Source organism: Balaenoptera musculus, chromosome 3, assembly GCF_009873245.2.
Source record: "Balaenoptera musculus isolate JJ_BM4_2016_0621 chromosome 3, mBalMus1.pri.v3, whole genome shotgun sequence".
Classification (NCBI taxonomy): Eukaryota; Metazoa; Chordata; class Mammalia; order Artiodactyla; family Balaenopteridae; genus Balaenoptera; species Balaenoptera musculus.
Window position 1 is genome coordinate 60,563,000 of NC_045787.1, and position 23,233 is coordinate 60,586,232.

General features: G+C 34.0%; 1 protein-coding gene across 1 annotated transcript in view; it reads right to left on the bottom strand.

Annotated features, from left to right (window-relative positions):
- Window positions 1-23,233, bottom strand: part of AP3B1 (adaptor related protein complex 3 subunit beta 1) — a 267,726-nt gene that overhangs the window by 82,414 nt on the left and 162,079 nt on the right. The window contains exons 18-21 of the mRNA XM_036848304.1: window positions 18,379-18,487; window positions 15,434-15,581; window positions 12,093-12,240; window positions 2,220-2,292 (exon numbers count right to left, since the gene is read on the bottom strand). Of these exons, the coding sequence (XP_036704199.1) occupies window positions 2,220-2,292; window positions 12,093-12,240; window positions 15,434-15,581; window positions 18,379-18,487 (478 nt within the window). The remainder of the gene's footprint in view (window positions 1-2,219; window positions 2,293-12,092; window positions 12,241-15,433; window positions 15,582-18,378; window positions 18,488-23,233) is intronic.

Below are 23,233 nucleotides of genomic sequence, written 5' to 3' on the forward strand. Positions count from 1 at the left end.
AACTTTGTTTCTATATATTAAAAAAAAGCTTTAAAAAGAATCAAATAATAAAAATTGTATAATTTTACAATTTTCTCTTTTTTCCTTAGCTGTCAGGAAATCCAGAGTCAAATTCAAGGAGAAAAGGAACTGGTGCACTCTAGTACCTTGTAACCTTTCCTCTTAATTCCATTTTAAACATGCCTGACTGTTGTTATTTTACAATTTAAAACTTAAACTTCACATATAAATGTAAAATATTCATTGTCACAGAAAGATACAAAGTAAAAGTATTTTTCTCTCCTCTGTCCCTGATTTAGTCTTATATCCCAAAGAGGCCAGAGCTAACACTGTTAAGTGTTTCTTCTGTAGACTTCCAGAAATATATGATGTACAATCATATTTGTGTTTGTGTGCAGGATACAGTTCCTCTTTTCCTCCTTTTTTACATAAGTGGAGTCATACTCTACATGTGTCTTATTTTTAACTTATAATGTTTCATATATATAATAACATAACTAGCATATAAAGATTTGTCTCACTTTTCTTAATGGTTGTATTAGACCACTGGTAGACATTTCGTTTATTTTCAGGATGCTGCTGTAAAAATAATGCTGCAATGAAATTTCTATACATACCTTTGCATATTTTATTAATTCAACAAATATTTACTGGGTACCCACTATCTGCCAGGTGTTGTCCTAGGTACTAGGAATAACAGTGAGCAAGACAGACAATAAACAAGTAATATAAATAATTAAGATAATTTCATATAGTGAAAAATGCCATGAAGACAATCAAGAGTGACTCGTGAAGTGTGTAAGAGAAGGTGAGTTTTGAGCTGAGATTTGAAAGATAAGAAGCAGCTTGCCATCAGAAGATCTGGAAGAAGTGTTCTTAGCAGGGGAAACAGCAGAACAAAGGCCCTTGGCAGGAATGAGCCTGGCATATTTCAGAAATGCAGAGGAACAGTATGGATAAGAGGTAGGCAGGAGTCAGATCACCCAAGGTCTTAGAAACCTAGGAATATGGACTTTAAGTGTAAAATTAAGCCATTAAGTTAAAGAGTCTAAAACAAGGATGGAAGATCTGATTTTGCTAGTTTATCTATAGGAAAAATTCCTAGAAAAGAAATGCTAGGTCAAAAGGTGTGTGGAATTTAAGTTTTGATAGATATTGCTCAAATGACTTCAAAAAACTGCACTTATTTATATGCCTATGAAAAACAAATGTAGGGTGCCTGCTTCTCCAAACCCTAACAATGCTGGATGTTACTTTAAAAATCTTAGCCAAGAGGTGAGAAATGATGTAAATTTTAACATCTTTGCCAACAGGTATAAAATTATTCAAATTTGGCTCCAATTTTATCTTTAATTTCTCTGTTAAGTATTTCTCAGTATTATATATTTTAATTTCTCTACAGTAGGAATTTGCCATGACTATTGGAAATAGGCCAGGTAAACAATATAAATAGAACAGCTCTATGACAGAGTAAGACATAAATACATAACTCACCTCTAGCATAGGAAAACTATATTGCAAAATGACAGTAGTTTAATATGCAGAAATCTCATGTGTTGTTACTCTTCCTCTAATGCAAAATCTACCTACCAACAAAGTTAGTTCTATCTCTTTCTCACAATGCAGGAGAATTTAAAGGGAGCTGCATATACATCTTTGCATACTGGGTGGGCATATCTGTAGGATTCTAAGTTCTTAGAAGTAAATTTGCTGGGACAAGGATTTTTTGCAGTTAAAATATTGATACGTATAAATTACACTGTATTCCAAAAGGTTTGTACTCGTTTCTGTTCCCGCCCTAAGTGTGGCAAGTAGAAGACGGTGGTGTCCTTTACATTTCCAATTACGTTCCTAATTCTCTACCTCCTTAAGTTAGACGTCTTGATCTCCATAATCAACATTTAAAAATGTAGAAGTTGTGAGATACAGATAATTACTTGCTAAAGCAAGTATAAATTACTAAAGCAAAAAATCTTAAAATGAATTTGGTGCACTTTTATTTGACCAATTATATTTATTCAGGTGATACAAAACTGATATACTGAATGATGGAAAAAAATACTAATAGAAATAACTTTTAAAATTTTCTTGCCTAATCACATCTATAAGTCTTTCATAATAGTTGTTGATTATTTTGAGACATGTAAATGAAAGAGATTATAAAAATGAAAAATACTATTAGTAAGCACAGAAGAAAAAATTTAAATTTCAATACTTACAATCATCTAGATCTAGAAGTGAAACATCTTTGGTAAGAGGATTTCTATCTTGCTTTGTTTTGTTTTCTTTCTCCTACAAAATAATAAATATTTCATTTATTGCATGTTCTAGTTAAAAAATCTATGAAGTAGTTTTTAACATTTCAAAACAAACAGTTTTTCCTTTGCTTAGTCTTCCAAGAAAAAAAAAAATCAAAATAAGCTTCTATATGGTTATGTGAAATTTTTTTTTTGAATCAAAATTTTTATTTTAGTTGGCACGTGGTATTTCTTCTCCACCATGCAAACTGTTATTTTAAAATATTTTTTATTTAGAGATTATAAAAGACCTTCAGAAGAAAATTTAAAAGTAAATTTTATAATCTGACAACTTTTTGCTAACATAAAAATCTAATGTGGAAGACCCAACACAGCCATAAATAAATAAATTAATTAAAAAAAAATCTAATGTGGCTCTTTGGTAGAAAATGTACAAACATTCTCGAAAATAATTTTTAAACAAGTTGATTTAAGAAAAAGAAATGCCTGAACAATACATGCTTAGCTCTGAAATTGTCAATGGGCTTGTGATAGATTAGCCTTTCTGAGATGTAGTTTGTGACAGGCATTGTACTAGGTACTTTATATTTCAACACTGGGTTGCATCAGACTTCTTTTGCCAAAGGTATTCGTTAAAATCTATAAATGATATTTTCAGGCTCTTGCTCTTTAGGGTTGAAAAGAATTCATTTACTTTCTTTTCTGTTTTCCTTTGGGGAGACTAAGAATTCAACCATTTCTGCACATAATTAGGGCTTCCTCCACCACAAATTTGCTTATTCAGTCTACTATATTTTTGAAATGTGGATACCCATGGACTAGATCCCTAAGCCTGAGGTATTCACAGTTCGGTTAGAGATTCAGAAAAGATGCGTAACCTTAAAAAAAAAAAAGAAAAGAAAAAAGAAAAAATAAGGCACAGTACTGAGTAGCATTATAAACAATTAAAGACCAACAAGGATTAAGGAAGGTATTAAATAGATGTATCTGGGTCACCGTTACTTACCTTTATAATGTGTACTTTTTTTTACATTAAACCTCTCAAATTGAAGGCCAAAACTTTTTTGCCAAAACATTTTTGTTCACTTATTCAATCATTCATTCATTCAATACATGTGTATAGAATTTTTAACAGATTCTGTGCTAAGCAATGGAAGTAACACAGCCAAGACAGACAGTCTAGTCCCTGCCTTCAGATAACTTGTAATCTACCAAAGGAGTTTATATCTTATTGTTAATGTAAATTATTACAAATATTTTTGAAGTATTCCTCTAACTACAGAAAGGTCTCGCTAAAGCAAAATGTACTTTACCATCATTTAAAGTCTACACGGTTTAGAGCTCTTACAACAGTGCATATACATGAACAAAAGCAATACATCAAATAATACGTCAGGTAACATTTTAGAATGATTTTAAGTCCTGCTTCTTTTTTCCCTTATGCCAATATAAAGAAAAATTATTTTCAAGGATCATACAATAATACACATTACTAAAAACAACAGCATTGATTTTCTTCTTCAAAATATTTATTTCTGCCACTGAAAACTCCAAAGCATCTAGGTGGGTTTTAATCTTCATTCGTTATTTAAAAACAAAACAAATAATGTTTGCCCCTCTCTCCATACCTGAAATAAGTAACAATTTCTAGGATTGGAAAAAAAAAAATGTTAGTTTTGAAGCTGAAATGTAAAAGTTGCAAGTAACAGAAACAGGTTCAGAATGAATATGCCATCTCAACAAGAATAACATTCCTGTGAAGAAAGAACATATAAGAAAAAGCTTATCACCATGTGACTTATCAAAATGCTGTGCTGAGCACAATGGGTGTAGCTTCCTATAAGCTACAATGGTGCATGACTGTCTTTATGGAAATGTAACCACCCCACCTGAAAAATAAGAAACCTATCAAATCAAGACAAAGTTAAAGCTGGAGGCAAGTCTATATACCTTATTTTCTACTTCACAGCCAGGAGTATGTAACAATATCTATTAAACACACATCAGGTCACATACAACACAGAACAGAGCTGCATGTGAAATTGGCATAATCTCTTATTAGAAGTCTGAAACAAAAAGAAAAAAGGCTCTCAAAAGGACAGAATTTCATTGACTTTCTGAGTAAAGCAAATAACCAGCGACTGAAATACAACATTAGCAATAGATAATGGTCATTTCTACCGAATTGAAAAAGCCTTGCATTCCAAATCAGGGCTATAAAAAGCCTCGTGATGTGTTTGGCATTCCTCTCTTATATTTCATTTTTCATTTAAAAAAATCCACAGTAAGTTCAAAACATGTTCATACTTAAAGGATCTACCTATAAAAATAAAAATCTGAATTCTAAACAAAGAAGTTAAGAGCCCTATTCCATCAAACATTTCTCCATTTGCAATTCATCTTGGTAATAGAGACAGAACCTGGGTAAATGCATATAGGACTTGAGGCAGGAGATTTTTCTTGCTCAATGCATAATTCATGTGCTCCGCCTGCAAAGTGTGTAAAATGAGAATTTCACACCGCAGCATGAGCCATGGAGCTGCAGAGAAAAGGCAGATGAAATCATATTTTACTGTGTGAATTTTATTTCTTACCCTCCCAATATTTATACAAAACCATCATTGACAAACCAAACACACTGACAGATCACCCACTGTTTCCATTGTATTAGTACTTGAGAAGAGATCAGGCAGAAAGATAGACAATTTGTTTCTGTATATTTTTTTAAATAGAGGATTAGGTTTTTAACAGCTGAGTGACTGTATTAGACTTTTATAAGGACAACAGTAACTGATCTTAAAATCTCACTACAAAAATACCTAGTTATCAATTCATCATCCTCAAATCTCCATTTGTTTCCATGGTATTCGATTATACACCTCAACACATCAACATTTCCAAAATGAAATACAAAGTCACAGGGTTAAGAAACTGATTTCTATTTAACATATTTCATTTTAAATCATAAATAAAAGATCCTGGAAATACTTATTAAGCTCCAAATAATACAAACAAAAAATGTAATAATATACCTTGTAAAGATTTTAAAAAATCTATTACGCATGTTCATCTTCATGCTGATTGGAAAAAAAAAAAAAAAAACGCAAGCAGAAAAGATCTGACACAAAAAGCATCAAAAATGCTTCCTAAGAGGAAACCATTATAAAGCGGTTTGAAATTTAAAACTATAAAACAGGATAAATGGTACGTATAGATTGTCAAACCCACACTATGCTTTGAAACCAACAAAAATTCAAGGCTTATTTCTAGCCTCAGAGGGCAAGGTATTTGCATGAAATATTTTCAGTTAGAATTAACAACCAAAGACAATTTAATGACTCTCTTGCCTTCAAGTCATCTAACACATCTGATTTTACAAATCTGAGGCTCACACTTACACTGTGCTTTAAAATAAAAGTACACTGCCAGCAAATTGAGACTTCTATATAAGTTAAAAAGAAGTCTAAACTGTTAAACAAATCTTCCCTATTAGATTATACCTACTTCAATAAGAAAGCTTGCTTAATGGCATTCACTTTGCTTTAAAGATCTCAATTGAAGTGAAATGATATTTCTGTTCTGAAGAAATTAAAATATGAACTAAATTGGAAAAGACGTAAATTGAAAGAGGCAAGCCTTTGAATTGTCAGAGTAAAAACCAATATTCTACAATCTTCACAGCAGTTATGTAATTGCAACAATCATAAATACTTGGAAAAACACAAGTAAAACTTGTTCCCTACTTCTCAAGTAGGGCAGAAAACTAATCAGATTAGAAAATAGTTCCTTTCACTCTTATCCACAATCTATCCAAACCACATCCCATATTTACTTTATACCCAAGAATTTTTCACATGGTAGATCTTTTATTGAGGCGTATCTTAATATTTACTGACATCTGTACACTAGTCACAAGACCTGTGACCACTCCGTGGAGCACGTAAAAGATTTAATTAGCTTCTTTGCACATCTTAAAAAGGGACTAGCAAAGTTTTGTGAGATCCCTATAATGTGTGATAAAAACCACTGACAAGAGCATCTCAAACACTGCTAGGTATATATAGACAGTACTATTTTTCCCAAAGCTAGTACACATATTAATCTTTGATTCAAATATGGAAATGCTCTTAATGCTATTAGGTGCAAGTATATTAAATATATTTATTTTTCCATTGATAGATTATCATGCTTTATACACAGTTTATGTAATTAAAATGCTGTTAATATTTATAAGGAAAATACATAAAATTATTCACAATAAATTACAATTATGACTTAAAATTTTTATTTTTTTAATCACGGCTTATCTAAATCTTCAGCAGTTGGTGCATAGACACTGAAGATATAATCAGAACTACTCTATCACAGTTAAGGTGTGAAGAGTGGGACTAACAAGGTGATGGTGGAAATAACTATAGTCAGTGGGAGCACTCTAACTTACTGGCTGGTAATAAAAACACTGAAGCCTAGGTTCAATAAAGAAAGAAAAACCCTGGCAACTTAAAAAAAATATTTTAAATAAAAATTTTACCATCTGTTCAACACATAATTTTAACTACAAGCAGGATATAACTTAATTGTATCAGTAAAACACAGGATAAAGTGATATAAATCTCTTCCTGATTTAATGTAGCCTGTATTACTAATTCTTTTCTCCACTCTTCTGTGTAAAAAAAAAAAAAAAAAAAAGTTTCCTAAACACCGTGTGAAGTATGTGAAATACTGAAAACACGGACCTTTTAAAACTAATTTTGTTACAGGTATCATTTAGGGCAAAATAATTAGTTCATAAAAAGGATTAGACTCACATTAAAATATTTATTAAATTTGGTTCAGAAAAGAACATCTACAAAGAAAAATATGCTTGCCCATCAAAATAACTTTAACTGAAGAGAAAGATAATTTTCTTTGGTCATTACTGACAATATCTGACTTCAAACGAGGACATCTCCCAATCAGTAACAGAAACAAACAAACATGACACCAGAATGTATGACGGCAGTTTCGTGTCTTATGGATATGCTAGGGTATGGTGCTGAATGACAGACACTTTCGGAACATAAACAATTCAACAGTGGTTCTCACCCTCTTGACTGTCCCTACACCATTCACATGAGTAATACCCTCTAGTTAGTAATATCCTTCATTCCATGCAGTCATTCTCAACTAGAAGTGGAGGGACTACCCTTGATATAAGGCCACTTTCTCCTCAGCTTATATTTTCTGTGATAAGAGAAATGATGTAAAAGGAAGAACAAAGACACAGAAACAGAAAAGCATACAGCATAAGAACCACAAATAGGCCACTGGGATTGGAACACAAAGAAGGTTAAGACTGGAAAGGTGGGTTTGGACATGCTACCCTGAGGAGTTTACTGAACTCAAATGACAATGAGGCATCATTATAGGTAACTTTGACATTAATCTGTAGATTAATTAATTAATTAATCTGCAGCTGTAGAGAAGGACTGGGGTTGGGGGAGTGTCTGAGGATGACAAAAGGCAATGGTCTATGGGCAAGGTAATGAAGAGGTGATCTACAATGGTGGTGGTAGGAGAAGAAACAGATATCAAAAATAATACACAGGATCTCTAAGACTTGGCAACCGTGTACACATGTAGGATGAGGGAGGGGTCAAGGACAATTATGGGTCTACAAATCTGGGAGAACAGAAAGCGTGCTGGTACCAAATGACAGATCATGTCTTTGGGCTATATTAGGTTTGGGAAACCAGCATTTCCTAAGAGGTCTAAGAATTTGGTTTGAATTTGGGAAGAAAAGTTACAGTTGTAGGGATTTAGCTAGAGATGTTACCATGGAAGTAATTCAGATAAATGTTTTAGCTGAGGCTACAAGAGTTAGTGAGGGACTTCCCTGGTGGCACAGTGGTTAAGAATCCACCTGCCAATGCAGGGGACACGGGTTCGAGCCCTGGTCCAGGAAGATCCCACATGCCACGGAGCAACTAAGCCCATGCGCCACAACTACTGAGCCTGTGCTCTAGAGCCCGTGAGCCACAACTGCTGAAGCCCACACACCTAGAGCCTGTGGTCCGCAACAAGAGAAACCACCGCAATGAGAAGCCCGCGCACTGCAACGAAGAGTAGCCCCCGCTCGCCGCAACTAGAGAAAGCCCGCGCACGGCAACGAAGACCCAATGCAGCCAAAAATAGATTAATTAATTAAAAAAAAAAAAAGAGTTAATGAGTCTTACAACAGTAAATTGTAGAGGAAAAAAAGGACTAAATTAATTCATGTCAATTGATATTTTCAAAAAAAATGTGTACTAATAAGCACTAACTTCGGGGCAATGTTCACACTTGGGTGTCAGAAGGAGGTAAAAAGTGAGGCAACCAAAAGATTAAAGGGTCAGAAAAGTCAGAAGAAAAAGGATGCAGAGAATTTCAAGTAGTATGGGAATAGTCATATAAAAAGACAGAGAAGGATAAACTAAGAGAAGGTCACTGGGTTTGGAGAAAGATCATGGCTGACTTTTTCAGAGAACAATATCTGTAGGAAGTGATAGGAGTAGACACCAATTTAAAAGGGACTAAGAAATAATTGGGTTAAAAAGTAGTGGCTGGAGAATATCTAGATTATTCTTCTGAACTCTCACTTTCATACATTCTGTCTTTCTCTTCCATTCCCTTCTCCTCTCTTTAGGTGCTAGGAAAGCCTTGAGTGCTTTGGTTGGTGGAGGAGAAATTAATGAAAAAAGAGATTGAAGGCACAATGGACGCAGACGATTATCCACAAAACAAGGCCAAAAGGAAATAGGACTTATTCTCGGCTATGTGGATAGGGATAGCTTACTCAAAGCTCCATTCAAAGAAAAAGGAGGAGGGTAAATCGAGATTGTGTGTCAGAGAGCACAGAGGTAGGATATGCTTACAGTGAATATCAGCTCAGTCTTCTGCAAAAAGTAGATGGGGTCACAGGCTGCAGGTAAGGGGTCACACCTGAACGTTAATTCCTAACTTGAATGGTATAAAAAGAATTGGAAAATGCAGGAGACATAAGAGTTACAAAAAATTTTCGGTTCCTTTTAGCACTGGTGTTCTGTAACTCTAATACTGTTGGTCTCTCAGGGAATTAACGTTCAAGTTAAAAGATGTTAACACTGCTGTTTTATATTTATACAGGGCTTTACATTGATCTTTCACATCTGATTTTTTGTAATAGCACTTGAATAAAGCAGAGTAGGTATTAGCATTTCTACTTTATAGATGAGGAAACTGAAGCATAAAGATATTATATTCCAACAAGGAGAACATTATACCTATCTCATAGGACCACCATAAAATGAACTGTTTTTAAAGCCATATATTCAAGATACCCTCAAAGTCCCATTTTCATGCTCGATATCCCCAAAATACATTGTCCAAGTGAAAGAAAAGGAAGAGAGAGAGTAAAAGTATAGATTTAGTTGGGCTGCAGATTTAAGGCAGATGAGTTTTCAGCTCTAACATACTGTCATGCTAAATTAAGGTAAAGCACCCACCATCTGCCTTCATTACTCATAATTTAGAGCAGAAGCCACAACACTTGGTGCAAAGAGGACTTTCCTACAATTACAGAGTTGCCCATTATTAGAAAACTGGTACACTTGTAATTGCATGGTACACTTCAAATCACTCAGAAAGAAATAGAAAGAAAAAAATAGTTATGGTGGCTCCAAGGTGAAGAATATAAATTAAAACAAACAAGCTTATCTGCCTGTTACTGACAGGAAAGGCATTATAATATAGAGAAAATGAACTATATAAGCAAAACACATAGACATAAAACTATCAACAATGTGAGTAAAACCTGAATTTCTCAAGTCTTGGCTCACTGCGTTACTTTGAAATTTTATACTGCTGTTCTACAGTAAAATATTTTCAACTATTAAGAGATTTAATCTGATCATTGAATGCACCAAAGAAGAAATAAATTGAATCTCTGAGCTGGGGTACCTCTGTGGCATTCTAATGGGGTCCCCTAAAGCCCAACACTATATAGGCACTAAAGTCTACAATTTTTCAACTTCTACAAAACTTCATAAGAACAACTCACTTTAATTCCACCCACTTCCCATTATTTAATTTCTTGTTTGGTCATTTTAAAAAACACAGATTTCTTATTCTGGGTTGTATTTTCAATTTCTAAAGCTCCTTTATTTTATTTATTTATTTAATTAATTTTTTATAAGTGGTTTTTTAAAATTTTAATTAATTAATTAATTAATTTTTGGCTGCCTTGGGTCCTCGTTGCTGCACGCGGGCTTTCTCTAGTTGTGGCGAGCAGGGGCTACTCTTCCTTGCGGTGCGCGGGCTTCTCATTGCAGTGGCTTCTCTTGTTGCAGACCATGGGCTCTAGGTGCGTGGGCTTCAGTAGTTGTGGCACATGGCTCAGTAGTTGTGGCTCTCAGGCTCTAGAGCACAGGCTCAGTAGTTGTGGTGCACGGGCTTAGTTGCTCTGCGGCATGTGGGATCTTCCCAGACCAGGGCTCGAACCCGTGCGCCCTGCACTGGAAGGCGGATTCTTAACCACTGCGCCACCAGGGAAGCCCTAAAGCTCCTTTATTTTAAATAACATCTTAAGCTTTTTGTAATTTAAGTAGGAAATGAGAGGATATCAAACTCACTGTGTGGTAAGTTTTTATAAGAGGCCAGATTAATAAACCTAAAAATCTCTAAGATTTTATGTGAATTTTTGAAAAATAAAAATCCTAGATTATATACTATACATAGATATGTTTTAAATATAAATTCAAGTTTCAAATAGGTTTTACAATATTCAAGAATATTTGAAATAAGGTAAGACAGATACTAGCCAATTTTTAAGCATGCTTGTTCTTTTTTTTTTTTTTTTTTAAATACGCTTATTCTTTAACAATAAATCTCTGGATGAAGGAGGGCAATTATTACTTTGATGAATTTATTTTCATACTTGGCTACTCAAATGACATTAAAGAAATTCATGTTACCAAAACAAATAAATGAAAAATATAGTAGGTTAAAAAGAAATTGAATTCAATAAAGGGCAAGGTGTGACCATATTTTCAACATATGGAATAATACATTTATTTATAAAAACCACTGCATTTGAAACCTAGCAACCCCATGATCCATTTATAGGCAGGGAATAATAATTAAAGATCAGAAAGATATGTATTAGGTCTGAATTGTGTATTAAAAACTACACTTTTCCAATTCATGGTTTTATTTTTTTGCTGCTAAGCAGACAACTTTTGGTGTTACAAATATTATACCAAAAAGCGTAATCATTCTGTTATAAGTGGTTCTTGCATTTGTTTTAAATATATGGCTATTGCATTTTTATTAACTATTAAAGAATGCATACTCTTTAATTAAACCTTTAAACATATTCTATTATCCAAATGCCTAATATTTTTTTAAAAAGCATATTAGTCTCAATTTCTTATGATGCATGTACATTTATATTTCTTTGCTCAATACTATCTCTGTGACTTCCCTTTACTTCCCCTTTGGCAAAAGCCTCCCTTGTCACATCACAGCCAAGAACAAAAATGTCATACTCATGACACTGAGGTCTCTAAATTTTGCTGGAAAGGGTGAGGTTAAAAAAAGTTTCTAACTTCTCTGCAGAGCTGAATTATAAGGGAAGCGATAATCCAGAAAAAAACAAAATAAAATCACAGGTGTGGATGAGTAAAGATGGTGTTTGTTTTAGTTGTCAGTGACATATTAAATTCCTTGCCTGGTTTCTTGATTCTCAACAAAACACAAATTTTCAGAAATATTTATTCGCAATTGGGAAAAGACTATAAGACTATTTATTTTCAGTTACAAAAATTTGTAATCTCTTACCTTAGTAACTTTTCTGGATTCAGATTCACTTTCAGATTCTGATTCTGATTCAGAATCTGAAGAACTGTCTTCTATTGAACTAGATTCAGCATTGGAAGAATCTGAAGTTTTAGAGTTTTCATTTTCCTTATCCACATCTTCAGAATCACTAATCAGAATAATAAATTTTGAAATATTAGATACTTACATAAACAAGTTTAAGTAGTTTGAAAAAACAAATGACAAGTGTTACCATTTGTCCATTTTGGCTGTGAATCAAAATCTTTATAGAGAAGTGTATTTCACTGAGAACCATTTCTTTTTAGTGTACAAAAAGACAGTAAAAATGGTTTTAAAATTCCAGAACGTGTTAATGAAATAATGATGAAGGTAGTATTACCTATAACCAAATAAATCAGAACCCATTCAAAACTAATTATACCACATCACACACAGTTCAAATGCAAAAGGTTATAAAATAACACTGAATGATATAATAAGTAGAAAATAATTAATAATTAAATGTTTGATTTACCAGAAATACACATTAGGTGCTAACATTAACAACTTCAAAGACAGGCTGATTTTAAAATGCTGTTTCAAAATACTAAGTGTTCATTAATAAATTTAAATATTTATACATCAACTTTTGCTAAAATAGACTTGCATTTTATAGATTTTTCTGTCCAAGAAAATTATTAACATATGTCCCCTAATGTGACCCTTAAACATATTATATGAGAAAATGTTAACCGGTTCAAAACAGAATTCTTCTAATGTACTAAGTCTTACTAAAAATGTAAGATTATCAGATATAAAGTTTTAAAATACCAAACGATCAAACCTAAGTGCTGATGCTATTCATTCATTTGTTCACTCGCTCCCTTACTTAACAAATATTTACTGACTGCCCACCATATTGTTGGCACTATGTTAGGTGCTAAGGATAACAGAGGTTAGTAAGATACAGATGATCTCCATGTACTCCCTTATAGAGTCTACCGTCCATTGCAGGACACAGAGAAGTAAGCTGGCAGTGACAATAAAGCATGGAAAATAATAAGTAATAAAGTATACTGTGTCATGAGAACACCAGGAGGAACATCTAAACAAACTTGACCGAGAGTGGGAACACTTCTAGAGGAAGAGACACATGAGTTGAAAAAGAGAAATAAGGCAGGCAGAAGGCAAGGGAAGTAGGTCTCCAAGAAGAGATAACATGTAAGATAGCCAAAAGGTCTTCTCTCAGGGGAAAAGAGATGTCTTGTGGTCTTTTTTATTTGCTCAAATTTGAAGGTCTAGTTCTCTTTACTGTGTGTGTGTGTGTGTGTGTGTGTGTGTGTATTGTTCTAAAAATCCACTTCGTTAAAAAAAAAAAAAAATCTATCTTGTGCCAAAGACTATTAGGCACTTCATAAGCAACTATCTAATTCAGATGTTCTAACATATTCTTACTGGGCGCATTATTATCCTATAATATTCAGGAAAGTTAAGTAACTTGCTCAAGGACACACAGCCAGGAGGGGTGGAATTGGAATTTAAACTCAAGTCTGTCTTACTATAAAGACCATATTTTCTCCACTACCCAATACTCTTTCCCTTCAAATGAAAATACTTTGGAGTATAAAACTCAAAGTTAGTCATAAATAGTTATGATTACTAAAGGGTGGTTTTGAAGATACTTAAAGCCCCTTGCTTTAAAAAATTATCATATAGTTATACTGGCAAAGTTTTAAAAAAAAATTCTAAGAGACAAGCAGAAAAACACACGGGGAGGGAGAGTGGTGAGGCAAGGGAAGAATCGATATTTCCCTGAATTGAATTTTGTGGAGGAAATATGATTGCTATTTATTAAAAATGGAGTCATGGTAACATCTCAGAGCACATGTAATTATATTTGATGACTAAAAAGTATGTTGTTGTTTTTTCTTCCCCTAGCAAAGAATGGCAATTTATTATCCCTCATTTAATGGTTAAAACATGTACTTAAAAATATAAGGTTTAGAATGTATCTGAGATTTCCTTTTGTATAATAAACAATTTTTAAAAATGCAAACATGGGTTAAAAAAAAAGTCCATTTCTGAAGAAAAAAAGCATGAAACTAATACAATTTATGATTATAAATTTCTAGTATATTGACTTTTGCTATTGGAAAGGATATTTAGTGCACTGAACATAACTTCCCTTTCTAAGAATGATACTTTTTATAAACTATGTATTATAGATATTCTGATATTAAATTAGAAGCAAAGAACTTCTAAGAAAAGGCTACTACAAACCAAGTAACTCGCTTGCTGCAACAAGTGAATGATTCTGAATATATTTAACTTCTAGCCTTTAAGATAAGATTTTGAAGGTAAAAGTGTTATTTTGCTTTGCATCACTCAATTTTGATGGGTAATTATTGTTTACCTTACTGCTTAGAGTTTCAGATGTTAATCTAATGAAAAGAATTTACTGGTAACTAGCTTTTTAACTTTGCAATGATGAAAAGCCTGTATTAATTTAACCTACAGATTTCATTTGTTCTGAACAGGAAAAACAATATAAATCACTTTTAAAATCATTAAATCCTGACTTAAATTAATAAAGTCATAATTAGAGCATTATGCTGTGTTTGTTATGGAAGTGGCAGGGCGAGCTGCTTTAATTACTGTCTGTAATAAAAGGAGCAGAGAGCGTACTGCGCCCCAATCAGTGCTGTCAGCCAAGACTGAGCTAGGCTGCAAGCTCATCAAGTGCGCGGGCAGCAGGCTCCCAGGGAAAGGGCCATCGTGTCTGCAGAGGCCACTCACTGACAGCAGTGGGGAAAACAGACTCAGACAATCCAAGGTATCAGCCCCAATTACTCAAAATTTTAATGACACTTTAATACATGATAATGTTGTTGATAATGGGAGATCTTAAAAAGTGCTAACACTTAAATATCTTATGACCGTCTTCCTTCACAGCCCCTGACTCTAATATTTGGATCATAATCTTTTTAATATAACATTATTTAGAAAAATCAATTGTCTTAGTTACATAATGGCAAAGTGTTGAAGGATTTAATTTTCACCCTCAGCAAAATTGCTTCAAAAGGTAATTAAGTGTTTCATACCGACTGCTTGATCACTTAACTCAGCCTTCCAAGGTTACACCAATTTTCAAAATGTAACCCCAAGATTTTTTCAAGTTCAAAATGAAAACTGAGCATTACAGGTAAGAGAATAATATGAATTAGTATTTTAAATTAATATTACAAGATTTAAAATCTGTTTGGGAAAAAAACACACACACACACTTATTTTCTCACTCAATGTTAGACTGGGGGAAAAGACCACAGAATGTTTTTGAAGGAAATTCTGACAAAATAATTCACCTTTTTCCTTTGGTTTTGGAGTTCTTCTTGGCTGCTCTTTTGTTTTCTGCCTCTGACTCACTTCCACTCTCACTCTCGCGCTCACTGGAGTCCTCACTGCTGTCTCCTTCCTCGTCTTGTTCCCCACTTTCACTTCCAGATTCACTCTCTGAAAAAAAGATATCCAGATGCTCCTTGATTTATAGCCATTTAATTATACATAAGGACACAAGTAAGTGTCAACATTCATCACAAATGAAACCAGATGCTGAATTTTCGTTTGGTGGACCCTGGGTGTTCCACGTTTCCTATTTCTGCCCTCTGGTCACTTAGACTCCTGAACCCTGCGGCAGGGTAAGCATGGCGGGACTCCAGTGCACAGAGAAGGCACTCTGCTAGTGAGTGGGGAAAGGCAAAGAAAAGATCAACCAACTAAACCAAAGTGAGCCTATCTTGCTTTTCAAACCCATAAGTATTTTAGCTATGGCAAAAACTTTTTATTTAAAGAATGATTATGAGGATGATACAAGAATAAAGAAATAATTTTAATTCCTCTACTTATAATGAGAAATTTTATTTAGAGAAAAGGAAGGGATTGTTGAATTTTCTTAGGAACCAATTTTGAGAGGGAAATGAGTCATTCAAATCGTCTTCAAAAATTCCTAAATTCAAAGGCAATAAAGCAACATCACTAATTAAAGAGCACTTATTTTAGCTAGTATAGGAGTCTTCCGTAGGTCAAAGAAATGATAAAGTTACACTGAGGCAGTATATAGTTAAATGTTTTATGAATAAATTATGGTATACTAGGGCTTTTTGCAGAAGTGATACATATAGTATATTTATGTGTATTTTCAACATAAAGCATAATTTTTTACTAGTTGAAATGATTATAGGTGCAGAGTTGTATCCTAGATAAGAGGACAAACTGTTGTCCCGGCCTATGATCTATCTGATGAAATGTCCTCAGGCAGGAACGTAACCTCTAGTTAAAACAGTATTCTAATAGGTAAATAATAGCTACTTTATGAGGATTAATTCATGTATCACAGCGAAAAGCTAGGAGTGCCTATATTCTTTTGGAACAGCTTGAAGTGGTTATAAGCATGAGTTCTCAAGCTGGAATGTCCGAGTTCAAACCCTGGCCCTGCCGTTGTACCAAGTTGTAAGACTGAGCAAGTTATTCAGCCTCTCTGGGTCTCAGTTTTCCTTTCAGCAAAGGCTACTTCAAAGAGCTGTTGTGAAGATTAAATGATTTGAAACATGTAAAGGTGATTAGGACACAACAGTGCCTGCCACATGGTAAGGCACTCTTTATCATCAGCTTTTACAAAGAGCAAAATTTATTTTACCCAAACTTTACAAAGGCAAAACAAAACTGCTGAATAAGAATATTTTGAATTTGTTGTGATATCAAAGTTAAGTACACGTACATATTAACTTAGATAAATCGTTTATGCTATAAATAAATAAATAAATAAATAATTAAATAAGAAAGAAAGTATAGCATCTAAGTTACTTTCTCATGTTATTACATGGGAGTTCAACATGAATCTGGGTCCAGTTCACTTCAGGCACTGTTTATTTAAATTTTCAAGTTAGGAAAATCCTTGAGGAAATTCGTTTATCCTCAAGAAGGCATGCTCACTAGAAAAAAACTGGTAACTTCTAATGAGAAAAGTTCTCTCTTTCCTCTGGTAGCCAGAATGGAACTCCTGCCATATGACTCCCTATTGTAAGTACTCAGATAATCCCATGAAAAGCCATAATGTTAATGGAATATTTCAAATATGTACTGAAAAAGGTTAGACTCTAAACAGACAGGAGCTTGTGAATAAATGGGATGGAGACAAATATCTATATGAAACACTCAACTACACAACATATCTTTCTCAATGGTCTATATCATTCCTGAAATTCCATATTTTTTAGCATTAACTCTTTGTATTGTAGTAATTTCTCCCATTTTTCAGTGTATTACTTCAGAAGGTAATGCACCACAGATTAACTTATCAGATACTGAAAACAAAGATTTCAACAGGGGAAACAGAGGAAAAAATGAATGAATTACCTTAATGTCAGGTAATGGATGACCAAGTACTAGTGAGCAGCCCTGGCTTCCCAAGGAATAAAGGTTTTAAAAGAAAGAGATGTCATTTGGTCTTGGATCAGATAAGTTTACTAGGTTAACTGTTACTAAGAGTATGTAACTCCTATACATACCTTATTATGCAAATCACTCAGACTTTCAGTATTGAAGAGACTTAAAAAGCATCTAACTCTACCCCTTCATTTATCAGATATAGAGAAGGTAAGTGCCTTATTCAATTTGCTTGGCTAAAACTCAGGACTTCTAGATCCTTCCTGTTCAGTATTTTTTTCACTGCATGTGGTTGCCCTCAACCTTTTTAGCTCTTTGTTTCTTTATAATACACAATAGACTTATTAATTTTAGCTTTCATGTAGAAGTAAAAGAGTAAAAAATGGATAAGAACAGACTGCTCAAGGTTAAAAATAAACTTTACATTTTATTGGGGGTTGGCCATAAAGTTCGTTTGGGTTTTTCCGTAACAGCTTACAGAAAAACCCGAATGAACCTTTTGGCCAATCCTATACAAAAGAAAAGTTACTTTTAAAGGCCCCACTAAAGGCTTATCAAATATAAAATTACATTTTTCAATATGCTAATGAATATCACAGGCAGTGTGGGTTAGAATTCAGAAAAGCATGCGTTCCCGTTTCAACTCTATCATTTATTAGCTGTGGGTCCAAGAGGCAATGTCAAATGAAAAGGCATTAGAAATTACTTTGAAAACAGTGATATGTAAGTGAAAGGAATTATTGTAATGGTATAAACTTCATTTAAACCAGCTTGTTGAATATTATGTTCTAGGCCTTATTGGTCTATAGGAAGCACAGTATATAAGCTATAGTGAACAATGTTTTTCAATGAATTAAAACCCCACCGTCACTGCTGCTCTCAGAAGAGTCCTCCTCCTCCTCTGCAGATTCAGAATAAAATTTCTTATCAGGATTCTCTTTCTTTGCTTTTCCTGCTGGGGTCCATTCTTTTGCCTGATTAAAAAAAAAAAAGTAAAAATGTAAATATCAATGAATTCTCATTAAGGGATTCAGTCTTCAGGTAAACTTAGTCATTCAGAATACTCTGTGAACCCAGAAGGAAGTTTAAAGCCTCAACAGAGAAGGCAACTCTGAGAATCCTGACACTGGTTCGTTCCCCTTTACCCCTAAGCAGAGGAACATAAACTCTCACTCAGAGCCTATTATGTTAGATCAACAACCTTGTTGTAACATATGATTTTAAACACTTGTGTATTTGTTGGTCTACAGAAGATTTAAACTAAAGTAAGATAGTCTAGAAGAGATGAGGGCAATTAGAGGCAGACACAGTAAGAGCAGTAAGAAATTCAAGTTCACAGCTTGATACTGAGGTAAAAGAAAAAAAAGAAAGAAAATACTTAGTATAGGCAATAAATAACCCGTACCATCTCAAGAGCCTGAACCCTGGGGTATCTTGGGGTTCTATCAAGACAGAATCTTGGCTTCTGTCTTTCTCTTCTATCCTAAACATCTACCGTATCAAGAAAGCCTATAACCACCACCTTGGTCAGAGCTCTCTCTCTCCCGGATTACAACAGTCCCTAACCGGCTATGTTGTATCTATGCCCACCTCCCATCTCCCATTCCAAGTTGGCTCAACACAGCAGCTAGAATGATTTGATTAACTCTAGTCAAGTCCCTCTTTGTTTGAAATGCTGCGAAAGGCCTCCCATTCACTCGGAAAAAATGAAGTTCTTACAGCACTCTGCTCAGCCCTACGTGCCTGAGGTCCCCTCGGTCCTCCCGCTGTTGCTCTCCCTCCTGCCCACTGCCCTCCAGCCACTCCTTACAGTGTCTTCAAACACCCCAGGCATGCTCCCCTCTTCAGGCCTTTCCTCAAAGTGGTTCCTACTTCCAATATCCTCCCCCACACGACTTGCGTGGCTCATTCCCTTACCTCCTTCAATTCCCTGTACAAATGCCACCTCAGGGAGGACCACTCTACTTAAAATTCCAACCTCCCATGCCTGGTACTTCTGATCTTCCTTTGCTCTAGTCTTTTTTTTTTGGTCACAACACTTATTACTTTCTAACATACTACTGTATACAATTTATATATTTAACTGTCAGTCTATCCCTGCTAGAATGTCAGCTTCTGGAGAGCAGAGATGTTTGAATATTTTGTACACTGATATATCTTAAATGTGTCTGGCACAATAATCATTAGTTGGGTGATAGCATCTTAAAAACTTTAATACAGTGTATTAAAGTAAAAGAAATTTTTTTTATAGTGTGACTTTGATTCATTAAGAAAAAATTAAATCATGTTTCATACACTCTCTTTTAAAGGGCAAGAAAATGTACATTTTTTAAAAGGTCAAGAATGGTTAAGACTCATTTATTTATCACACTTTTGAGCTTCTACTATGTGCTAGCCTGCTAGAGTAACATTTTGTTGTAAAGAAATTTATAGTAGGACAGAGGTTCTTATTCAAGAGGGGTTCTCAGCACTGGATATACGTCAGAATCACCTGAGAATATTTTTAAAAATACTAATACCAACAATAAAAATACTAATACTAAAAAAGCTAATGCTTGGGATTCACTTCCTAAGATTCTGATTTAATTGGTCTGGTGCAGGTCTGACATAGGTTTGTTTTGTTTAAAGATCTCTGTATGATTATAGTGTACAGCTAGGTTTGAAAACCACTGATCTAGAGGGCTTATGGGCTTAAGATATGTTGCTTAAAAGGATAAGCTTCAGTAACTTGGAAAACTATCTGGACAATAATAGAAAAATAAGTAAAAATTACTCAAATATATTTGAATAAGATACTAACATAAGATCAGCAGTATTCCTTTCTTTTTTTACGTATATTTAAAATGCTCTGTCCTCCAGTTACAAATAAAGATGGTATTCTATAAACAAATTTCTCCTATATTTAATGAACAGTGAAGTTCATATTTTTCTTAAATCCAAACAAGTAATATTTTTCTGAAGGCTAGTAAAAAGTGTGTGAGGTTAATTTATAGGAAAAAAATTACTTAATTAGACTATGGCTTTCAGGGTAAGACTGAGTCAACATATAAGGAACATCAGGCCCTTATGCTCAAAGGGGTATATTATTTTGACATGGCCATGGACTCTCTATTCATGGAGTTTTAGGTTTTAAAGGGTAAAGACTAACAATAAAAATACTTTACTTTTCGTTATGGTCTTTTATGACTATGATAATTGTATCATTCTAAGCAAAAGAAATAACAGGGAAAAGAGAAGAGGAAAAGAATAGCAAGGCACTAATTTGAAAGTTCCTGTGTAGGATAAAATACTGATAGTAACTGATAGTAGATGTGTTTATAAAGCAAAATACCCTTGATATGCAAAAGACAGTTTTTCTGTAACTGGGGAGAAAAGAACTTCCTAGAACTAAGCAAAAAAAAATTATAAAGAATCTTGAAAACTTACTGGTGTCATAATATAAATATATATCATATATGATATCCTGGAAATGGTAGTATGCAATGCAAAGTGACTTCTAGTGTCAATGTGACTAGGTTTCATGTTGTTTTGATTAAAATATCAGATTATCTAAGCCTAGGCCATTATTCTTACTAAGTTATATTTCATAGTAACAAGATGTGACCCTGTAAGATCACTTTATAGTAAAACTAGGATAACACATGTATTACGTGCATGAAATACACTGACGGGACTTTAGAGGGGTGAGGTAGAATGAAAGACTATGTGAACAGTACTTTCTGCATTGTTGCAGCTGCATCTTATAATAAAACTATGTGCATTATTTTTATATTTACTTGAGTCTCTATAGTATAATTTTAAGTCAGTATGTCCAGAGACCAACAGACTGAAACTGTTTTCTGCATGGCATCAACGGAGAGTGACATTTTTTTCCAACCAAGTTCTATCAATTATAATTATCCTCCATAATAAGCTACCAATTATTAATTTTCACAATGTAGTCAGCAAAATGAAAAAGAAATCAATTTGTATCTGTTGAACTGGACAGGTGAAATGAATATAAGAAAATAGGTTGTTTAAGTACTGTCCCTATAAGATAGTTAATGCTTAGAAGAGCACATGAAAATAGAAGCCAGCCAACCAACCAATCTATCAGCCAATATAAGGATACTGCTGAGACCAAATTAAATTGCATGGCATTGTTATTAATTTCTGAGATGATAAACTATTTTTATTTTACTTTTTTTTGGTGGATTGGGCAGCAAGGAGGAAGGATAGGGCGGAAGCGGGGGTAGGATAAAAGGATGATGCTACTTGGACCAAAACATTATGTACCCAACAATGAAAAGGACAGAACCATAAAAACAACAAACAGACATAGAAATTAGGAGAGACAGTACTTCCGTGAAAGAATCATAACAAAGAACATGCTCTTTGTATTCTGGCACCTGACCAAAAGTTTCACAAGTAAGCCAATTTTTTTGAAGAATACTTAAGCGTAGTATGTAGATTTGAGGGGAAATCACCAAACTTAGTTGCAAGGAGGAGCATGCAACTTGTTTTTAGTAAGTTTTATAATTTAAAAAATCATCTCTAAATAGAGATAATTTGTCACAGCATGAAAACAGTGGTGTTAAATACTAAGGATAGTACAGATTTGCAAACAAGCTCAAGCTTCCTCTCCTCAGGTTACATAACAAAATGCAGTAAGAGAATGAACGATGGACTCAGATAAGGGTTGGAATCCCAATTCCATCACTTACTAGCTATGGGAACTTGGGCAATTTACTTAAGTTCTCTGAACCTTGGTTTCATCATCTGCAGAATGGGAATAACAATAACGATCACTTATAATCATTATGAGGTTTAAACAAGATAATGTTTATAAAACTATCAAAGTACACTCCAGGGTCTGCTAAATGGAGCCATTATCAGCTATTATTGCTCTTGCCACACTCCAAAGCCAGACAAGTTTGTGTAGTTAAGAGAAACATATTTCTCAAAAGAATCAAATTAAATGGCCATGCCTGGGGAATTCCCTGGCGGTCCAGTGGTTAGGACTTGATGCTTTCACTGCTGTGGCCCAGACCCAGGCCCTGGTTGGGGAACTAAGATCTTGCAAGCTGCGCAGTGTGGCAAAAAAAAAAAAAAAAAAAAAGCTATGCCTGTTATAGAAATTCTTCTATTTAAAGTAATATTTTTTTTCCATTGTATATGGAAAAGTTAGGCAAGAAGATTAACTGACTTTCTCATAGGAATTAGTGAGAAAGACCGGTTATCTGAATCCTAGTTCAAAATATGTGTTCTACCAGAAAAGCATCCAGGATGTAATACCTAACTGTTCTTTTTTATTAATTCTACTTAAAAAAGTAACGGATATATTTCACATAATCAATCTCTAAAGACAATCAGAAGACCCCTCTCTTTATTTCTCTTGTTTATATAAGAAAGAAAGAGATAATACTAGGAAAGAACACTAATTCTCTTACTTTAGTGGCCAACATGTTTTAAAGATCTAGGAAAAGGTTATTTATATAGAGAGCTTTTTTTTTTTAATGTGAAAGCAACATATTATTCATTTTAATTGTGACCTTGTGTAAGGACATTTTTGGTACATGATGCTTCCTATTTATGTTTAGGCTTCACGTAAAAAAGTTTCATCAGAAAATCGAGAAGAACACTTTGTATGGTTTTTCTGGAAGAGACAGCAAAAATGATTTAGAAAACATTAACAGGAAGCTTACGAATCTCTAAACTAAGTAGGAAAAGCTCAACCCAAT